At 41.8% G+C, this 20,116-nt stretch overlaps 2 protein-coding genes across 3 annotated transcripts in view; one reads left to right on the forward strand and one right to left on the reverse strand.

Moving 5' to 3' along the window:
* The first annotated feature begins 7,745 nt into the window (after positions 1-7,745).
* On the forward strand, positions 7,746-17,368 carry LOC118396679 (putative sodium-coupled neutral amino acid transporter 8). Its single transcript, XM_035791022.2, has 10 exons — positions 7,746-8,239; positions 11,425-11,623; positions 11,880-12,036; positions 12,183-12,287; positions 13,298-13,355; positions 15,656-15,770; positions 16,060-16,207; positions 16,373-16,572; positions 16,678-16,729; positions 16,847-17,368. The coding sequence occupies exons 1-10, from the start codon at positions 8,051-8,053 to the stop codon at positions 16,947-16,949; spliced, it is 1,326 nt and encodes a 441-aa protein (XP_035646915.1). The 5' UTR covers positions 7,746-8,050; the 3' UTR covers positions 16,950-17,368.
* Positions 17,369-17,507: 139 nt separating this feature from the next.
* Positions 17,508-20,116, reverse strand: part of LOC118396680 (N-terminal EF-hand calcium-binding protein 2-like) — a 150,677-nt gene continuing 148,068 nt past the window's right edge. For both annotated transcript variants that reach the window (XM_035791024.2, XM_035791023.2), the window contains one exon: positions 17,508-19,859. In XM_035791024.2, coding sequence (XP_035646917.1) covers positions 19,831-19,859 — 29 coding nt within the window. In that variant the 3' untranslated portion in view covers positions 17,508-19,830. The remainder of the gene's footprint in view (positions 19,860-20,116) is intronic.

Here is a 20,116-nt window from a genome sequence, read left to right on the forward strand (position 1 = left end):
GTACATGACGTAATGACGCCACGCTAAATTTTGCCCACAATGTCTGCTGTGTGGATTGAGCAGTCAACAAGTCGAGCAGTCATTTGAAAGAGTAAGAAAATTTCAACTCAAAGGCGAAGTCCATTAACGCCAAAATAATGGAATTCATTGCTCTTGACAATCAACCGTTCTCTGTCGTGATGATGTTGGCTTTCGCGACTGGTCAAGCACCGGTACACACTACCAAGTGCACTATTTTTCAGATGTAGCACTACTGGAGTTACACAGTAATAGCGTCACTGCTATTAGCTTCACGAAATACTATGGAATGCCATTTGGGTTTTTGCGTGTCAAAAAAGATACGTTGAACAACACAGTTCTTTCTATTACAGAATGTTGTGTGTTCTGAATTTGCATGTGCAAGCCAAACACCACCACTACTATCAGTAGCACTGTCAAAATGCAAACAAGAAAACACAGGCCACAAACGATGTGTTTACAATACTGCATTGGTAATAAAGCATTATTTGGATGAACGCAACTTCTGGGGTAGCTAGCTTTAGCTTGGTACCGAGCTAGCATCAATCCCACCAGCCTGAAAACAATTACCAGGAGAAACTGCAGTCATTTTCATTCATCTTAGCAATGATTTAGGAATCCTTGTGAGTAAGTATTGGCTTGGTAGCCACTTGTTGTTTGCCTATTGAAATTGAACTTCAGTTCATGAAAATAAATAGCTAGCCAGCTACTTAACCCTGTTGCCCATAGCCAACTTCATCTGTCTAGTTACGCTCGACCGGAACAGGTAATGTGTTGTGAAGCTAGCCACAATAAGGATTGGGCACAATAGTGGAATTTGCAGTTTGCCTTCAAAATAAAGGTACCTCTTTGAAAGTGATGCAGAAGGTTACAATCGGTGGAATCATGCCAGAATTAGACTAGATCATGTTCAATAAGGTTGGAATGTGAAGCAATGAAATGGGGAATCAGTCTACTCAGTGACACCCACAGAACACACTGTGAAGTGTTTATGCAAAGTCAAAATGAGGCTCAGTAGTGTGTGTGGCCTCCACGTGCCTGTATGACCTCCCTACAATGCCTGGGCATGCTCCTGATGGTGGCGGATGGTCTCCTGAGGGATCTCCCACCAGACCTAGACTAAAGCATCCGCCAACTCCTGGACAGTTTGTGGTGCAACGAGACATGATGTCCCAGATGTGCTCAATTGGATCAGGTCTGGGGAACGGGCGGGCCAGTCCATAGCATCAATGCCTTCCTCTTGCAGGAACTGCTGACACACTCCAGCCACATGAGGTCGAGCATTGTCTTGCATTAGGAGGAACCCAGGGCCAACTGCACCAGCATATGGTCTCACAAGGGGTCTGAGGATCTCATCTCGGTACCTAATGGCAGTCAGGCTACCTCTGGCGAGCACATGGAGGGCTGTGCGGCCCCCCAAAGAAATGCCACCACACACCATGACTGACCCACCGCCAAACCGGTCATGCTGGAGGGTGTTGCAGGCAGCAGAACTTTCTCCACGGCGTCTCCAGACTCTGTCACGTCTGTCACATGTGCTCAGTGTGAACCTGCTTTCATCTGTGAAGAGCACAGGGCGCCAGTGGCGAATTTGCCAATCTTGGTGTTCTCTGGCAAATGCCAAACGTCCTGCATGGTGTTGGGCTGTAAGCACAACCCCCACCTGTGGACACCGGGCCATCATACCACCCTCATGGAGTCTGTTTCTGACCGTTTGAGCAGACCCATGCACATTTGTGGCCTGCTGGAGGTCATTTTGCAGGGCTCTGGCAGTGCTCCTCCTGCTCCTCCTTGCACAAAGGCGGAGATAGCGGTCCTGCTGCTGGGTTGTTGCCCTCCTACGGCCTCCTCCACGTCTCCTGATGTACTGGCCTGTCTCCTGGTAGCACCTCCATGCTCTGGACACTACACTGACAGACACAGCAAACCACCTCGCCACAGCTCGCATTGTTGTGCCAACCTGGATGAGCTGCACTACCTGAGCCACTTGTGTGGGTTGTAGAGTCCGTCTCATGATACCACTAGAGTGAAAGCACCGCCAGCATTCAAAAGTGCCAAAACATCAGCCAGGAAGCATAGGAACTGAGAAGTGGTCTGTGGTCACCACCTGCAGAACTACTCCTTTATTGGGGGTGTCTTGCTAATTGCCTATAATTTCCACCTGTTGTCTATTCCATTTGCACAACAGCATGTGAAATTTATTGTCAATCAGTGTTGCTTCCTAAGTGGACAGTTTGATTTCACAGAAGCGTGATTGACTTGGAGTTACATTGTGTTGTTTAAGTGTTCCCTTTATTTATTTGAGCAGTGTACATCCAGTGTGCTTTCAGATGTGAAATTAACAAATTGTCCTTTGTTGATTTTATATAACATTCCAACCTTGTTTAGCATGATCTTTTCAATTACGGCATAATTATACTATTTGTATTCATTTTCCTCACTGTCAATTACATACTTTTATTTTGAAGGCTAACCGCAAAGTCCACTATTGTGGCTAATCCTTATTGTGGTTAGTTTCACATAGATGGGCCTGACCAAATGAGGGTGATTTTAGATGATGACACCTCGCTATATAGTTAGCTAGCTAACTATATCTACTGAAACAGATGTCACTTTGCTATGTTTCTGGGGAAGAACATTGTTTGCATCCATGAGCAAGCTAGCTTTTTTTTAATGACCAGCACTGTAGGCGAGGGGTCAGAGAATTAAGAGGCAAAGGCCTGAGGCTACAGCCCACTAACAAATGACCAGCCAGGCCACCACACACACCTGCAGTACACTCCTCTCCCCAACCCCACCTACTTACACACATTCAAGGAAGATCTAAGTCTGTATTCACTTATGGGCTAATTCTTAATTAGGATCTCTTTTAGTCCCCATTTGGACTAATCTTCCAAGAGTCCTTAACATTAAAATACAATTTATAATACAAACACACTTTCACATATAACACACTATTACAAACATACATAATACACTAGCATAATGACCCAATAAATACTCAATCTAAAAAAATATTGATTCTTCATCTACTATAGTCCCACAACATTTATATATACTATATTTAAATTGTTTTTAAATAATGTTTAAACTTATATACTGAAAGGTTTCTAGTTTGCTCAGTTAATTTATTCAATTTCTTTATTGCTCTAAGTTGAAATGTTATTTTGCCCATTTCTTCTTTCTGTCTGGATAACGCATAGATAGTGGACAATCTATTCCTAGTATTTACGGAATGTCTGTCTCTTACCAACTGAATAGAACTTGGCCGTTTTAAATGATGTATATTATAAAATAAGATAAGCATGTTTTTTTCAATTATCTTGTCGATTGATGACCAACCAAGAACACTGCGCATGACTGCAACAGAAGAACCATATCTCCACCATAAAACAACCCATGACTGCAACAGAAGAACCATATCTCCACCTTAAAACAACCCATGACTGCAACAGAAGAACCATATCTCCACCTTAAAACAACCCATGACTGCAACAGAAGAACCATATCTCTGCCTTAAAACAACCCATGACTGCAACAGAATAACCATATCGCTGCCTGAAAACAACCCATGACTGCAACAGAAGAACCATATCTCCACCTTAAAACAACCCATGACTGCAACAGAAGAACCATATCTCCGCCTTAAAACAATCCTTGCTGCTTTATTCTGTGCATTCTGCAGCTTCCTAACTTCACTAGATGATGCATTTCCCCAGACCACCGAACAATAGTTCACTTTACTCTCAACCAATGCATGTTATTTGCTGAAGGATTTTCCCTGGTAAATATTTAGCTATCCTTCTGATTATGCATGCTGTTTTAATATATATTTTTACATAGATTAGTTATTTGAGATGACCATGATAAGCAGTTGTCTAGCTGCACTCCCAGTAGTTTGGTTTCTGCCACTTCTTCAATTTGTACTCCTCCCATGCTTAATTGTATCCCATGCTGTTTTGGCCTTTTCCTAGTTGAACAGACCAACATAACTTTGGTTTTCTTGGTGTTTAAAGCAAGTTTGTTTTGGCAAACCCATTTCCTGATAATCTCCAAATCTCCTTGCAAAGCTTGCTGTACCTGTCGAACCGATTGTCTTGCTGCATAAATTGTAGTATCATCTGCAAATATAGTAGCTTGACTTTCAACCAAGGTATAGGGAAGGTCGTTGGTGTATATTAAGTAGAGAAGTGGCCCAAGGTAGCTGCCCTGCGGTATTCCACAGTTCAACACACTAGGGGAAGAAAAATAACCATTGATATAGGTGGACTGTTTCCTGTCAGTTAGATATGACTGTACCCAATTCAATGCTACCTCCTTAAAACCATAATGCATTAATTTTGTCAAAATAATTTCATGATCCACTAAATCAAATGCTGCACTGAAATCTAAAAATAGTACACCTACAAACCTGCCATTATCCATAGCATTGAGCCACTGGTCAGTTATGTCAACCAATGCAGTGGTAGTGGAATGGTTTTTGCGATAAGTATGCTGATTGGCTGTAATCAGATCATTCTTTTCCATATACTCCCACATTTGTCTACTCACAATACCCTCCAATATCTTACTGAGTGTAGGGAGTAGACTAATTGGTCGACTATTGGCAGGAGTAATGGGTTCTTTGCAGTCTTTCGAATAGGACACAGTTTCGCATGCTTCCATACATTTGCAAACATCCCCTTTTCCAGTGACCAATTAAATATGTATCTCAGTGGAACTGCAATCTGGGGAGCAGCACAGCGAAGCAAAAAATTGTCCATAAGACCATAACCTGTAGATTTACCATCAGGTAATGACTTCAATAGGTTTAACACCTCCTCCACTGACACCGTTTGTAGACTAAAAGAGCAGATCTTATTGCTCATAATATGATCATCAATCCATTGGACAATAGCTTGTTTGGTAGAATTGATGTCTACATTGTTGCTTAGTAATTTAATTTTCGGTGTAAGAAAAATCTGCAAAATGATTGGCAATATCAACTGGTTTTGTTATTATTCTCCCGTCAACCTCCACACTAGATGGGCATGATGAGATAGATGTACCAAGTAAGCCCTTAACTGTGTTCCATACCTTTTTAGGATCATTTTTACAATCAGTAAAAGCATTGTTGTAAAATAAATAAAAATTATCTTCGATTCAATTTAACTGCATAATTACGTAATGTTCTATAATTCTGTTCATCAATTTCAAATTTTGACTTGGCTGCTAAGACTTTTGCCATATTTCTTTGAGAAAAAGCTTCACCCAGTTCATCATCAATCCATGGAGATGGACGGGCACCAACTGTTCTCTTTCTTATAGGGGCATGATAGTCCATTACCTCAGTGAGCAAATCAATAAAACATTCTGTAGCGTGATTTAAATCAACCTCTAGATAAATCAGCTCCCAGGATACAGCAGCTAAATCATTTAGAAATAACTCACGAATAAATGTTTTAAAATGTCTTTTGACCACAATCCTAGGGGGTTTCTTTGGAACCTTGGTGTTCATGGTTATGGTCACAATATTATGGTCTGTCCAGCACACTGGCATTGATCTGGCTTTTAAGCATTGCAATGGTATATTACAGAAAATCAGATCAATGCATGTGTCTGAACGATGACCCAACTTAATTGAAGATCTAGTAGTATTTTTAACCATTTGTTTCAAACCACAGTTCTTAGCATATCTCATAAATTGTGTTCTATTCGAATTATTGTGATCCTTCCAATTTATATTAAAAGCCCCCAAGATAAATACATCTCTGTTGGTATCTGTGGCCTGGTCAAACCCAGTACATAAGTCATCTAGATAGGACACCTTAGAGTTAGGAGGTCTATACACACATCCTACCAATATGGGTGCCTGGTGAGGTAGATGTACTTGAGCCCATAGTGCCTCTATTTGACCTACATTAAGGTCATCCCTCCTCTTAAAAGGTACATGATTCTGAATATACAGTGAAACACCCCCACCATAGCTATTCCTGTCCCTTCTCAGTAGACTATATCCTTGAATGTTCATTTGCCCATCATTTACAGATGCATCTAAATATGTTTCGGTCAAAGCCAAAATATGAATATTATTTAACCTCATGTATTTTGTTAGGAAGGCTATACATTAACCTGAGCTATATGCAGCCCTTTCCTTCTCAAGTGGAGATCAATATAGCATGTATTTCTTATAGTTGAAGTTGTCATGATACACTACAACACACAAACTCAGTTTTAAACATTAAATTAAAATAACCAGGGAGTTACTCTAGAGTCCTGATACAGTTGCCCGTTGATATAAAGTTTATCCATCACCATGGAGACTCGTTGATTCAGGCAACGCTTTTCCTTCATGATGGGATATAGTTTTTTTCTCCTTTCATTGATATATATATATGCCATTTAGCAGACGCTTTTATCCAAAGCGACTTACAGTCATGTCATGTGTGCATACATTCTACGTATGGGTGGTCCCAGGAATCGAACCCACTACCCATGGCGTTACAAGCGCCATGCTCTACCAACTGTGCTACAGAAGGACCACAGCTGAAATTGATCTCGGTGGGGAAGTGATCATTCATTCCAAAATCAGTGTTTCTGAGTTCTCTCCCCATGTTCTTCGCCATTTCCTTTTGCTTAAATGTATCAAAACATGCAATAATAGCCTGTGGTCTATTTCCAGAGGCCTTGCCTATTCTATGGACTCTGGAGAAAGTGGCCTATTCCCAGAGGCCTTACCTATTCTATGGGCAGTTGGTGGGCAGTTTTAGTTGAGTTGACATAAAGTCTCGGACTGTGTCCTCACAGCCTCTGCTGTTGTCATTCTCCGGGATCCCTGAGAATATTAGATTGTTCCGCATTGATCGACACTGTACATCAAGCAATGATTATTTTAGTTGTTTGTTCTCCCTTTGCAACACCTCCACCTTGTTATGAATAGAGTCTACAGTACCTTTCAGCGCAGTGTTCTCTTTCCTTCGATCATCAATCCAACATTGGCTGAATTCGAGGCTGGCACATAATGCATTGATGTCCTCTCGTAATATATCCAAGATATCAAGTTTGGCAAGCCTTTCATTAATGGATTTTAACAAGTCAACATCCATATCAGTAAACCTCTCCCCACTCGCCACACTCGCCCTCTTACTAGGGGATGGTTTTGTTCCATCGTTGATACCTATTGGCCAACCTGGTTTTGTTTTGAGGCACCTTAACTGGGAAGGATTGGCTTATAGTATGGCTGGAACTGACTATTTGGAATGGTAATCAAACTTATCAAACACATGGTTTCCATGTATTTGATACAATTTCATTTACTCCATTCCAGCCATTGTTATGAGTTGCCCCTTTAAATACAGTGGACCTTTAATTAGAATTGTGTCAACAGAAAGTAATGGAGAAATCTGACCTTTCCATAGCAGGTAGCTTTGGCCTGGTAGCTTCATCTTGTTGCAGGTTGAGGGACTAACTTACTTCCACTAGCTAGCATGACTAGAGCCAGTAACCAGGTAGGGCTAGCTAGTCAGCTGAAATTAGTTGAGTTTGTTCTATTGGCATGCTAACTTCATAATAAGTTTTGCATCTTAGCTAACATGAGTATTTTTATCTTCCTGGCACACACAGGCTAAGCCTTTTATTGTGCTGCCAACCTTGGCTCTAACCACACCTCATAAAGCTCATGAATATTCTGAGGGGGAGTGTACTTCCAGGTATGGACAAAATGAAAAACTAAAATCCCAAAATGTCAAATGTTATTTGTTTTAAGTTATTCCATGTCCAACTTTGAAACAATCAAAGAGAGAAATTAGAGAACAAGTTGAGTTACAATTTTCGTTTCTCAACTTCGGAAACTAAAAACTAGCCGTTTTCTGTTTTCCACTCTACTTTTTGACTAGGAAATCAAAACCTGAAAAGTACACGGACCTTCCCAACCCAATCCTTGCCCAGCCTCCTTTTTAGTTCACCTTTATTTAATGAGCAGATTCCTGTGAACAGATCGCCTGGCACGAGTCGCAGAGGTTTTTCGGAGAGTTTGGAGCAAGTCTGACAAAGCATGGAAGAGTTGGCGAGGGAAAGCATCAGCTTGCTGGCCAAGCCCACACTCGATACAGATGGTCCAAGACTTGGATCTTTGGGAGCAATTTTCATCATGCTCAAATCTGCGCTTGGTGCGGGACTTCTCAACTTCCCATGGGCTTTCGAGAAAGCCGGTGGAATTCGCTCCGCGGTCGCAGTGGAGATGGTAAGTAACTTTACTGACCCCAGTAAGACAATTTACATTATTTGATGCATTCCTGTTATTAAACGTCATTTTAACCACCTCCTAATTTAACACGTAATTTAAACCAATTTAAACGATATATATAGACCTACTCCAAACCTATTGATTTAGTCTTGTCATTTACTGTGTAGAACGAACCATCTAGAATTGGTTGGTGATTCGTTTTGGGAATCAAGTCAAATTGTATTCGTCACGTGCTTTGTGAACAAATTGTGTGGACGAACAGTGAAATGCCTAGTCTACTTATTAGCTTTCCCAACAATGCAGAGAGAAATAAAATATAGAAATCATAGAAAAGTAAAACACCTGATAATAGATAACTTGGCTATATGCAATGTTCCCTTGTTTTTTTCTGGCATTGAGCGAACTTCAGGTTGTGAAATTTCGGTGCAACTTCCAGCACACGTTTACTGTGAATACTGTGGTTATACCCCCATTAATTTACTGTTTTAACAGTGTCCAATTGGGCTACTGTGAGTATTTGATTTATAATGTAGGCCTATCATATAAAACGGTGGAGAAAATGCATCACAACATTTTAACATGGAAATAGGTTATATCATTCAGCCTACAGTAGCAGCCAATATATGGTGTTCAATGTAGGCCTACATTCCACAATACTTTTTTCACAAGACACTTTACAAGATACCATTTATTATTATTCCCATACCATTATTACAGAGAATCAGACAAAATATGCTACCCTCTGCCTATTGGCTACTTAGCTTATTCAAGCCTGTTTTAAAATACAACAATGCCCCTTTAAGACATTAAAAAAGCTCTTTACTTGACTGCTTTTTAAGGATGGATAGAAATGTACAGGTTTGTGCTCTTGTAGGAAGAAATCACTCCCTCATTGCTGATTACACATTAGCTATAACTGGGCTAATGACTCACTAACTAGCAAAGAATATGAACAAATGTGCACACACTCTCACTTTGATCTCAAAACAGGTGCATAATAATCGCGACCGCTCATGCTGTGAAACAGTCCAGTTCAAAGTGAATGGTACATATCCATATATGGCAATGGTCTATTTGCATATAGGTCTACTGCAGCTCTGATTGGTTATGGTGCACCAGTCTGTGTAGAGTATGGGCCTGAGTCATGCCTGTCAATGCAAAATAATCCTATTCCGATGGGCTCTGCCTACAACAAAATCTCTTGCATAGTTTTGCATACTAAGTCTTGCATAGTTTGTTTTGTTTCAGTATGTTGCATTGAAAGTGGCTAATATTGCATTGATTTATTATTATTATTATTTGATCACAATTTCAACAGTAAAGGGAAACGTTGATAGTATTAACTAACGGTGAAAACTCTAGAAAGTCGAGTGAAGTTCAGTCTTGTGATTCTCTGCACGGGCTACGCTCCCAGACACATGCGTAGCTGAGAGGGAATATTGGGGACCACAACCTAGTCGATGTGCAGGGGTACAAGGTTGAGGTAGATATGTACATATAACTAGGAATAAATTGACAGATAGTTAACAGTAGCAGCAGTGTATGTGATGAGTCAAAAAAGTTAGTGAAAAAAGGGTCAACGCAGTCTGGAGAGCTATTTGCTTAACTATTATTATTTATTTTCGAACCCCTTTTTCTCCCCAATTTCGAGGTATCCAATTGTTAGTAGTTACTGTCTTGTCTCATCGCTACAACTCCCGTACGGGCTTGGGAGAGACGAAGGTCGAGAGCCATGCGTCCTCCAAAACACACCCCAACCAAACCGCACTGCTTCTTAACACAGAGCGCATCCAACCCGGAAGCCATTCGCACCAATGTGTCGGAGGAAACACTGTACACCTAGCGACCTGGTCATCGCGCACTGTGCTCGGCCCGCCACAGGAGTCGCTAGTGTGCGATGACGCAAGGATATCCCTACCGGCCAAACCCTCCCTAACCCGGATGACGCTAGGCCAATTATGCATCGCCCCATGGGCCTCCCAGTTGCAGCCGGCTGCGACAGAGCCTGTGCTCGAAGCCAGAGTCTCTGGTGGCAAAGCTAGCACTACGAAGCAGTGCCTTAGACCACTGCGTGACCCGGGAAGCTTTGGCTTAACTATTTAACTAACTTTTAGCAATCTTTTGGCTTGGAGGTAGAAGCTGTTCAGGGTCCTGTTGGTTCCAGACTTGGTGCATTGGTACCACTTGCCGTGCGGAAGCAGAGGGAGTAGTCTACAACTTGGGTAGCTGGAGTCTTTGACAATTTTTAGGGCCTTCCTCTGACTCCACCTGGTATAGAGGTCCTGGATGGCAGGGAGCTCGGTCCCAGTGATGTACTGGGCCGTACGTACTACCCTTTGTAGCGCTTTGTGGTTGGATGCCAAGCAGTTGCCACACCAAGCGGTGATGCAGCCAGTCAAGATGCTCTCAATGATGCAGCTGCAGAACTTTTTAAAGATCTGAGGGCCCATGCCAAATCTTTTCAGCATCCTGAGGGGGAAGAGGTGTTGTTGTATCATCTTCACAACTGTGTTGGTGTGTTTGGACCATAATATATCCTTATTGATGTGGACACCGAGGAACTTGGTCTCGACCCGCTCCACTACAGCCCGCTCCACTACAGCCTTGTCAATGTGAATTAAGGGCGTGCTCGGCCCTTCGTTTCCTGTAGTCCACGATCAGCTCCTTTGTCTTGCTGACGTTGAGGGAGGGGTTGTTGTCCTGGCACCACACTGCCAGTTCCCTGCCCTCCTCCCTATAGGCTGTCTCATCATTGTTGGTGAACAGGCCTGCCACCGTAGTGTCGTCGAGGAGGTGTTAACATGCCATGAGCCGGATATCTTGCGTAATTGATTAATGTTGGGTAGCCTACATATTCTTAATCAAATAATAGCATCAATGTTGACAATTTCAATTTGTTTCATTTTGTATATAATCAATATAAAGCACCGCAGTCAAGCACATCATTCTCAGCAGTTGTACACACTAAATTCAGCTTTCTATGAAATTCCCTCTGGTTATCCCTTCCCCCTCATCCATGTTATCCTTTATTAGCCTGGCTGACATGAATCACAAAGACTTCGAGTTTGGTGTCAGCCAGACCAATCCGTTATAGAACTACTCTCTTATTATTTGCTCAATCTCATCTCTCTTCTCCTACTCAGCAACCTCTTGATTGTATCTTCATCTCTCCTCGGCCTCAGGTGTCCCTGGTGTTCCTCATCAGTGGCCTGGTAATCCTGGGCTACTCCTCCGCCATCAGTGGTCAGAACACATACCAGGCCGTGGTGAAGGATGTGTGTGGACCTGCCATCGGGCAGCTCTGTGAGGTTGTGTTCGTCTTCAACCTCTTCATGATCTCTGTGGCCTTCCTGGTCCTAGTGTCGGACCAGCTGGAGAAACGTGAGTATCTTCATGCTTCTCCCCGACTGCATGACTCCCTAACTATCTCTTACTGGGTTATGTTACCGTTTTCATAATAAAGTCATTCCTTCCTGAACTATTTCTTCTGGAGCCTTTGAAATCATCAGATTTTCCTGTCCCCACTTCTCATTATGTAATGATGATCATTGGAAATAGGTTATTGATATAGATTTTCAACTTCATGTACAGTATCTGATACATGTTTCTTTATGTAATTAATGTGTTTGTCTTGCAGTATGCATCTCCCTTTATGAGTTGATCACTGGATTGCCCGAGACAGATATGCCATACCACTGGTACACACACCCACATTTCGCCCTCATCCTCCTGTGTGTCTTCCTCATCCTCCCTCTCTCCATCCCTAAAGAGATCAGTATTCAGAAGTACATCAGGTGGGTGAGTCATTTATGGGCAGTGTACTACAGCATTGCAAAGATTTAAGCCCAGGCTACTTGGTGCAGAACATTGCAACATTTGTGTGGCTGTTACTGCCATATTCAATCTCATGTTATGCTCAACCCTTTCCCTCTTTTTGAAGTGTTTTAGGTACTCTGGCGGCTACATACCTAACAGTGGCCATCATTGTGAAATATCACACAAGAGAGAGCAGTGATGTGCATATATCCCCCTTGTACACAAGTGGGTGAGTGCTTGTAATCCCAATTCATATTAGTTTGACCTTTGAGCAATTTCTGTCCTTAGTCTGAGTGACGTGAACAATATTGATATGCTTTCATGATGGCCTTTAGCATAGGCCTATGTGATGGCCTTTAGCATAGGCCTATGTGATGGCCTTTAGCATAGGCCTATGTGATGGCCTTTAGCATAGGCCTATGTGATGGCCTTTAGCATAGGCCTATGTGATGGCCTTTAGCATAGGCCTATGTGATGGCCTTTAGCATAGGCCTATGTGATGGCCTTTAGCATAGGCCTATGTGATGGCCTTTAGCATAGGCCTATGTGATGGCCTTTAGCATAGGCCTATGTGATGGCCTTTAGCATAGGCCTATGTGATGGCCTTTAGCATAGGCCTATGTGATGGCCTTTAGCATAGGCCTATGTGATGGCCTTTAGCATAGGCCTATGTGACGGCCTTTAGCATAGGCCTATGTGACGGCCTTTAGCATAGGCCTACGTGACGGCCTTTAGCATAGGCCTACGTGACGGCCTTTAGCATAGGCCTACGTGACGGCCTTTAGCATAGGCCTACGTGACGGCCTTTAGCATAGGCCTACGTGACGGCCTTTAGCATAGGCCTACGTGACTGCCTTTAGCATAGGCCTACGTGACGGCCTTTAGCATAGGCCTACGTGACGGCCTTCAGCATAGGCCTATCATAAAATCATATCGATATAGTCTGAAAATGCTGTCAAGTTAAATGTAACCTGTAAAGAAGTCTGTGAGATCAGGATCTAAGATGCCCTTTTAATATTAGGAGCTTTTAGTCCTTGTTCCGTTGTTAAAGGTATTTTCATTTTGAGCTACATTTTGACTGTCTGGGAGTGGAGTCCGAGCCCTCAGCCCACACATTGTAATGTGTCGGTGTGATCGACAGAAACTGTAAAAGACTGAAATTGCCTCAGGTCAGATTAGGTCATGTTGAAAAGGCCCTTTAAAGAGCCACTCTGAAGTTTTCTTGTCGTCTCTCTGTAGAATAAGCTCTTGGGCTTCGATGTTCAGCGTTATCCCAACCATCTGCTTTGGCTTTCAGGTGAGTACGGCTTCAAACATGTTTGGTTTTCAAAGTGGTCACTTGTGAGGTTAGATTTGTTTTCTTTATGAAGCCAATGGTTAAAAGTCTGGCATTTACCCCAAATTCTGGTCAATTGAGCAGCTGTCTATTGAGGAGTGGTCAGTCATCACAGTCCAACAGAGCCTCAGGCTATCCGGCAGAGGAGAGCTGTTTCTCTGTTCAATATTTTAACTTGGGTAAGATTGGAGGAAAATGGGAAAATATTACTCATTTTCAGAGGTATTGTTTAATCTTCTGAGTAACCAAGGAAACACAGGGGGATTGTCAGAAATGTAATAAAAGGGAAGTGGGGAGAGCGGCAGACAAAGCCCAGCTCCCTGAGCCTCTGCACCCCCGGGCTGATTGATTACTGAGCTGGTGAAAAAAAGAGGAAGGATGGGAATCCTGAAGGAATGTGGATGGAGAAATGTTGAGTAAAATTTGATCGAGAAACACTAGCAAGGTTCTTCCAGGTTAATGTATATACAGTGCCTTGCGAAAGTATTCGGCCCCCTTGAACTTTGCAACCTTTTGCCACATTTCAGGCTTCAAACATAAAGATATAAAACTGTATGTTTTTGTGAAGAATCAACAACAAGTGGGATGAAGTGGAACGACATTTATTGGATATTTCAAACTTTTTTAACAAATCAAAAACTGAAAAATTGGGCGTGCAAAATTATTCAGCCCCCTAATACTTTGTAGCGCCACCTTTTGCTGCGATTACAGCTGTAAGTCGCTTGGGGTATGTCTATCAGTTTTGCACATCGAGAGACTGACATTTTTTCCCATTCCTCCTTGCAAAACAGCTCGAGCTCATTGAGGTTGGATGGAGAGCATTTGTGAACAGCAGTTTTCAGTTCTTTCCACAGATTCTCGATTGGATTCAGGTCTGGACTTTGACATTCTAACACCTGGATATGTTTATTTTTGAACCATTCCATTGTAGATTTTGCTTTATGTTTTGGATCATTGTCTTGTTGGAAGACAAATCTCCGTCCCAGTCTCAGGTCTTTTGCAGACTCCATCAGGTTCTCTTCCAGAATGGTCCTGTATTTGGCTCCATCCATCTTCCCATCAATTTTAACCATCTTCCCTGTCCCTGCTGAAGAAAAGCAGGCCCAAACCATGATGCTGCCACCACCATGTTTGACAGTGGGGATGGTGTGTTCAGGGTGATGAGCTGTGTTGCTTTTACGCCAAACATAACGTTTTGCATTGTTGCCAAACGGTTTCATCTGACCAGAGCACCTTCTTCCACATGTTTGGTGTGTCTCCCAGGTGGCTTGTGGCAAACTTTAAACAACACTTTTTATGGATATCTTTAAGAAATAGCTTTCTTCTTGCCACTCTTCCATAAAGGCCAGATTTGTGCAATATACGACTGCTTGTTGTCCTATGGACAGAGTCTCCCACCTCAGCTGTAGATCTCTGCAGTTCATCCAGAGTGATCATGGGCCTGTTGGCTGCATCTCTGATCAGTCTTCTCCTTGTATGAGCTGAAAGTTTAGAGGGACGGTCAGGTCTTGGTAGATTTGCAGTGGTCTGATACTCCTTCCATTTCAATATTATCGCTTGCACAGTGCTCCTTGGGATGTTTAAAGCTTGGGAAATATTCTTGTATCCAAATCCTGCTTTAAACTTCTTCACAACAGTATCTCGGACCTGCCTGGTGTGTTCCTTGTTCTTCATGATGCTCTCTGCGCTTTTAACGGACCTCTGAGACTATCACAGTGCAGGTGCATTTATACGGAGACTTGATTACACACAGGTGGATTGTATTTATCGTCATTTAGGTCAACATTGGATCATTCAGAGATCCTCACTGAACTTCTGGAGAGAGTTTGCTGCACTGAAAGTAAAGGGGCTGAATAATTTTGCACGCCCAATTTTTCAGTTTGAAATATCCAATAAATGTCGTTCCACTTCATGATTGTGTCCCACTTGTTGATTCTTCACAAAAAAATACAGTTTTATATCTTTATGTTTGAAGCCTGAAATGTGGCAAAAGGTCGCAAAGTTCAAGGGAGCCGAATACTTTCGCAAGGCACTGTAGTTGAATTGTCAGCTTGTGACAAAGGATCTGACGTTCTATGATTGGGAGCATTAAGAGCTGTGGAGCCCCATGCTATACATAGCTCTGGCCCTTACATTGAGACTAACTGGCCACCAGAATGATTCAGAGGACTCAATCCCGTTACAGGTCTATGTAGTCATGTTTCTCTGAGCTTTGCGTTCTGAACCTGCCATGTTCTGTTCTGTATCATTCTGTGCTCCAGTGTCACGAGGCCTGCATAGCCATCTACAGCAGCATGGAGAACAAAAGCCTGTCCCATTGGGTGTTCATCTCTGTGGTGTCCATGTTCTTCTGCCTGGTCATTTACTCCCTAACTGGTGAGACTCATCCCTTCAATACTCCGGCTCATAGCACCAAGTAATTGTAGTGAACACAGTGACTATACTATTGTAGACTCTTAGAAAAAAAGGTTCCAAAGTGGTTCTTTGGCTGTCCCCACAGGATAACCCTTTTAGGTTTTAGGTAGAACACTTTAAGGTTTCCTCTGTGGAAAGGGTTCTACCTGAAACCTAAAAGGGTTCTTCAAAGGGTTCCCCTATGGAGACAGCTGAAGAACCTTTAAGGTACAGTTGGTGTTTGAATGTTTCCCCTCCCTTTCTGGTTTAGGTGTTTACGGATACCTGACATTTGGCAAGGATGTTGCAGCAGATATTCTGATGTCATACACAGGGGACGATGTCCTCATGATCATTGCAAGACTGCTCTTTGGGATCTCTATCATCACCATCTTCCCCATTATCCTCCTGCTAGGAAGGTAACATGATGGCTGGAGAGCATTTAATAATGGGCATTACATAGAAATATCATTCATTGGCCATTTAAATCAGAACATTTTAAGTCGAAATAAAGAACTTGTTAGTAAATTTGTCTGTTTGACCCAGTGAGTCTCATTGCAGTGTCTCTAACGTTCTGCAATCAGGTCCGTGATTCAGGACCCACTGCTGAGTTTCCGTCGGCGCTTCCACGTTGTGACTGAGTCGTATGAGAACTGTAGCCGCGTGGGGCTGACTATAGCCTGGATCACCGTCACCCTGCTCATTGCCATGTTCATCCCAGACATCAGCAAGGTTATCAGTATCATTGGGGGAATCAGCGCATTTTTCATTTTCATCTTCCCAGGTGGGAAAATTATCCCCCTTTCACTCCTTCACTCTCTCCCACACAGTTGTATGCGAATCGAACCAGCAGAGATAATGTATGTTTGCTTTATCTGCTTGTGTGCAGGGCTATGTCTAGTATTTGCCATGCAGTCAGAGCAAGTGTCTTTCAAAACACGGTGAGTTTAAACCAATCATGGTCACTCATTCAAACCATTCATCCATTCAAATCCTTCTTTTCATTTACACCATGTTCTCCTTTATTTTCTCACTCCCCCTCCCCCATTCCCTCTCAGAGTGGTCCTAACAACATGGGGGATGATCACTCTGATCTGTGGGGCCTTCATCTTTGGACAGAGCACCACCATCGCCATCATACAGCTCCTCAATAAGATCTAATCCTAACTGGTATATGTCTTCATTGTGTGAGAGTTGTTGACTGGGTAGGAATAGGGGAGTTTTCTATTCTTCTTACTTTTCTATTATTTCATTTGCGCAATGTGTTCTGCTCACTGTCTGATACACTGAAAGAAATCAGAATGGAAGTTTACATAGTAGGTTAAAAAAAAGTTTTCAGCCATAATGAAAGGATGGCCATAGAGTGAACACGTCATATGGGGCTGGGGGAGAAAGTGAGTTGTTTTAACTTTTTGTTAATGTGTGTGTGTGTGGTGGTTGCTTTGATATGTTGAATGAACACAAATGGTGTATTCTCACAGGTTGCTGTCTCAAGTTACGATTCTGACTTTTGTGTACAATATGTCAATGATTTTCATTGTATTGACATGTTTATCAGAAGTAAAATGTTTTATAGGAAATATGCACTGGCATTTGTTTTTCATTAGTCTTCACACTACATGTTGTGTGCATGCTTTCCCAGAAATGTAAAGCAATGAAGCAACAGATTCATGGTGTATTTCCATTTTATTGAGTTTTATCATTCTACATTATCTAGAATTTCAACAGTTGTAAGACTAAATATGGTACTTGCATCCCTGCAATAAGTCTCTACACTCAGAGAAAGCCATTTTACTGAAACATACAGAAGTATAAGAATTAGCATTTCTCTAAACACTGCCATAAAAGTGAATGTTCATTCTGTATGCCATTTTCTATTCATATATATATTTGTTTTGTCTGTCCTTTTTTTTTTATAGGAATAATATAAAAGACAAATAAGAAATCCACAAAACCCAGTGAAAGTAGCATGGCTAAATACTACATTAAATAAGTTACTGGACATTAATTTTAACATGCACTCAAGAGATGGGGAGAAAGAATTTGGTTGCACAGTTTAGGGAACAGCCAGGAATGTTACAGAAATAGAATTGGCATTTTCTGACTGGATCTGACCTGTTCATACAGAACCCAACAGAAGCTACGGATAGAAAACCTTTCCAGTAGAATTTCCCCACATAAGTCTGTCAACAAGGGAGCCATGCTCTTGCTCTGTAATACTGATGCTGAGGCTAATATGAAGCCCAAGGCGTGCTATTGATTAATATCACGGGTGTATTAACACGGAGAAGTCCAGGGTTCTCTCAAAGAAAAGTGCAATGTGGCTTAGCACCAGAGATGGAACTGAACATGTGCGATTTTCATTTCAGTGGTGGTCCTAGTTATGATCAAAGCCAAGTAAATAAAGTTGTATTTTTACAGTGAACAAGGACAGTCTTTGTTATTACTTACATGTAATTATCTGAGATGATAATCTTATCCTGGGGAGTGAGGGTTTGATATCCCCCAATTGGTTAAGGACAAGCTTGCCACCAGCATGTGCTTACATGACAAACTAAGAAATTAAATGGAGAAGTGGGTGAAAGATTCCACCCTCTAAAGGTAGATCAAGATGAGTGATTCATACATTGTTTATAGATAAAACACTTCTTGAGAGAATTTGTAATACACTCATACTTTATATGTAATCGCTATATCTCATTTACATTGTGCTTTTCGACTGGGTCTGTTGGATCATGTTGATTTCAGGTTGTTGGAGTTGGACAAACTAGTCATGCTCCTAGATGTGCACGAGGTTCTTCAACTGGGTTGGTGGGTGAACATTCTTTCTGATATATTTTCAGTTACTATAATTTGCTTGATATGTGAAACATCTCCTTTTTGCTCAATTGCAATGAACATTATGATTGTAATATATGGCTGTGCGTTAGAGGTTTAAAATCAAATGACTCTGTGTTTATGGGAAGGCCGTGGCTGCGGATCTGACTTTTCCCAGATCTTTATTCCCTCGACTAAAGGTCCTAAAGATTCTGTGCATATGTGGATCATGTCCTGCTCATGTGTTTATTCTCTACTTTATGCAAAGTCTCTGTAGGCTATGGTACAGGTAACACCATCTGCTCTAAAATTTGCTCACTGTACATAATTCAAAACAACACTATAACTCAAGATCTAAATGCACATCCCCATGAAACTGATTGCGATCAAATGGTTGGTATGCAGATGCTGCATGGACTTGACAAATTATCATCAGTGAGAAATGTGAAGGCAAGGAGACCACAAAAATGAGTGTGTGAACTAGAGGTCAAGAAACATGGCCAGAAGCTTTAGAACTAAAGGTCCTGAGAGAAAAAAGATCCTGTGAAGTTGGATCTGCAGCAACTCCATTATTGGAAATCCTACAACCTCAACCCCATGCTGATGTTTAAGGCTTGAGATTAGTTGTTCAAAAGGGAAACTGTCTGCAGCAAACCACAAGTTTTGCTGCTTTTGTTGTGACCTCTTCTTCTGAAGAATTTTACACTTTACCACTAAAGACGTCAATACAAATATAATTATAATAGAACATGTTTTCATATAATTTTACTAGACTTTAACAGCTAATATATCCATTGCTGATTACAAGTACTCTTAACACAATGGGAAAAAAGATAACCTTCACAGCTTGATAGAGATGAATGTTGAGGGCTCTATTACTCTGTCATTAGCAGCAGCAGCAGGTTCATGTCTTTTAGTCAAAATTGATGACATGCACTAGAGCCTCAAAAGCAGGTTAACTGTTCACCTCATTTCTACAATGACTTGAGGGTGAACGATACAATGAACAAATGCATTGGATGGCGGTAATCTCGCTTTAATGCACTGTTTAATATTCACTGCAATTGATGCCTTCCATTTTGTCTCAATATCAAACAGACACTGTGTAAACATGTACTTACAAAAGAGAGAAAGAGGGATTGTGGGGGTGAGAGTGAGGTAAAGGGGGTATGTGGGAGCTAAGGATGGGGGTGTTGTGGACTTAGGCGATGCGTCCCCACCCCCATCAGTCTCTGCTCAGGCTGCACCAGGCGGCTGCAGGGAGAGAGAGCGAGGGAGTTCAGTTAGACAAGCAGCTCAGGAATAGATAAATCATTTACAACACTTTCACACTCAGGTCTAGTGTTTCTCTGCTCAATGTGATAAAACAATGATGATACACTGCATAATATAATTAAAATTGAATGTCATATATTTTCAGGTTTCCCTGAGGTAAGTAAGTCTATGACATGCATTTATACCAATAACAATAAGTAAATATCAGGGTATGTGTTTTCCCTGACTGCTCTACT

This window comes from Oncorhynchus keta, chromosome 17 (genome assembly GCF_023373465.1).
Source record: "Oncorhynchus keta strain PuntledgeMale-10-30-2019 chromosome 17, Oket_V2, whole genome shotgun sequence".
In the NCBI taxonomy this organism is placed as follows: domain Eukaryota; kingdom Metazoa; phylum Chordata; class Actinopteri; order Salmoniformes; family Salmonidae; genus Oncorhynchus; species Oncorhynchus keta.

Bases quoted from the DNA above. Each gene is read 5' to 3' on its own strand.
- LOC118396679 (XM_035791022.2), top strand. From the start codon at position 8,051: ATGGAAGAGTTGGCGAGGGAAAGCATCAGCTTGCTGGCCAAGCCCACA. The intron at 8,240-11,424 runs GTAAGTAACTTT...CCTCGGCCTCAG, and splicing joins CCGCGGTCGCAGTGGAGATG to GTGTCCCTGGTGTTCCTCAT. The intron at 12,288-13,297 runs GTGAGTGCTTGT...GTCTCTCTGTAG, and splicing joins TCCCCCTTGTACACAAGTGG to AATAAGCTCTTGGGCTTCGA.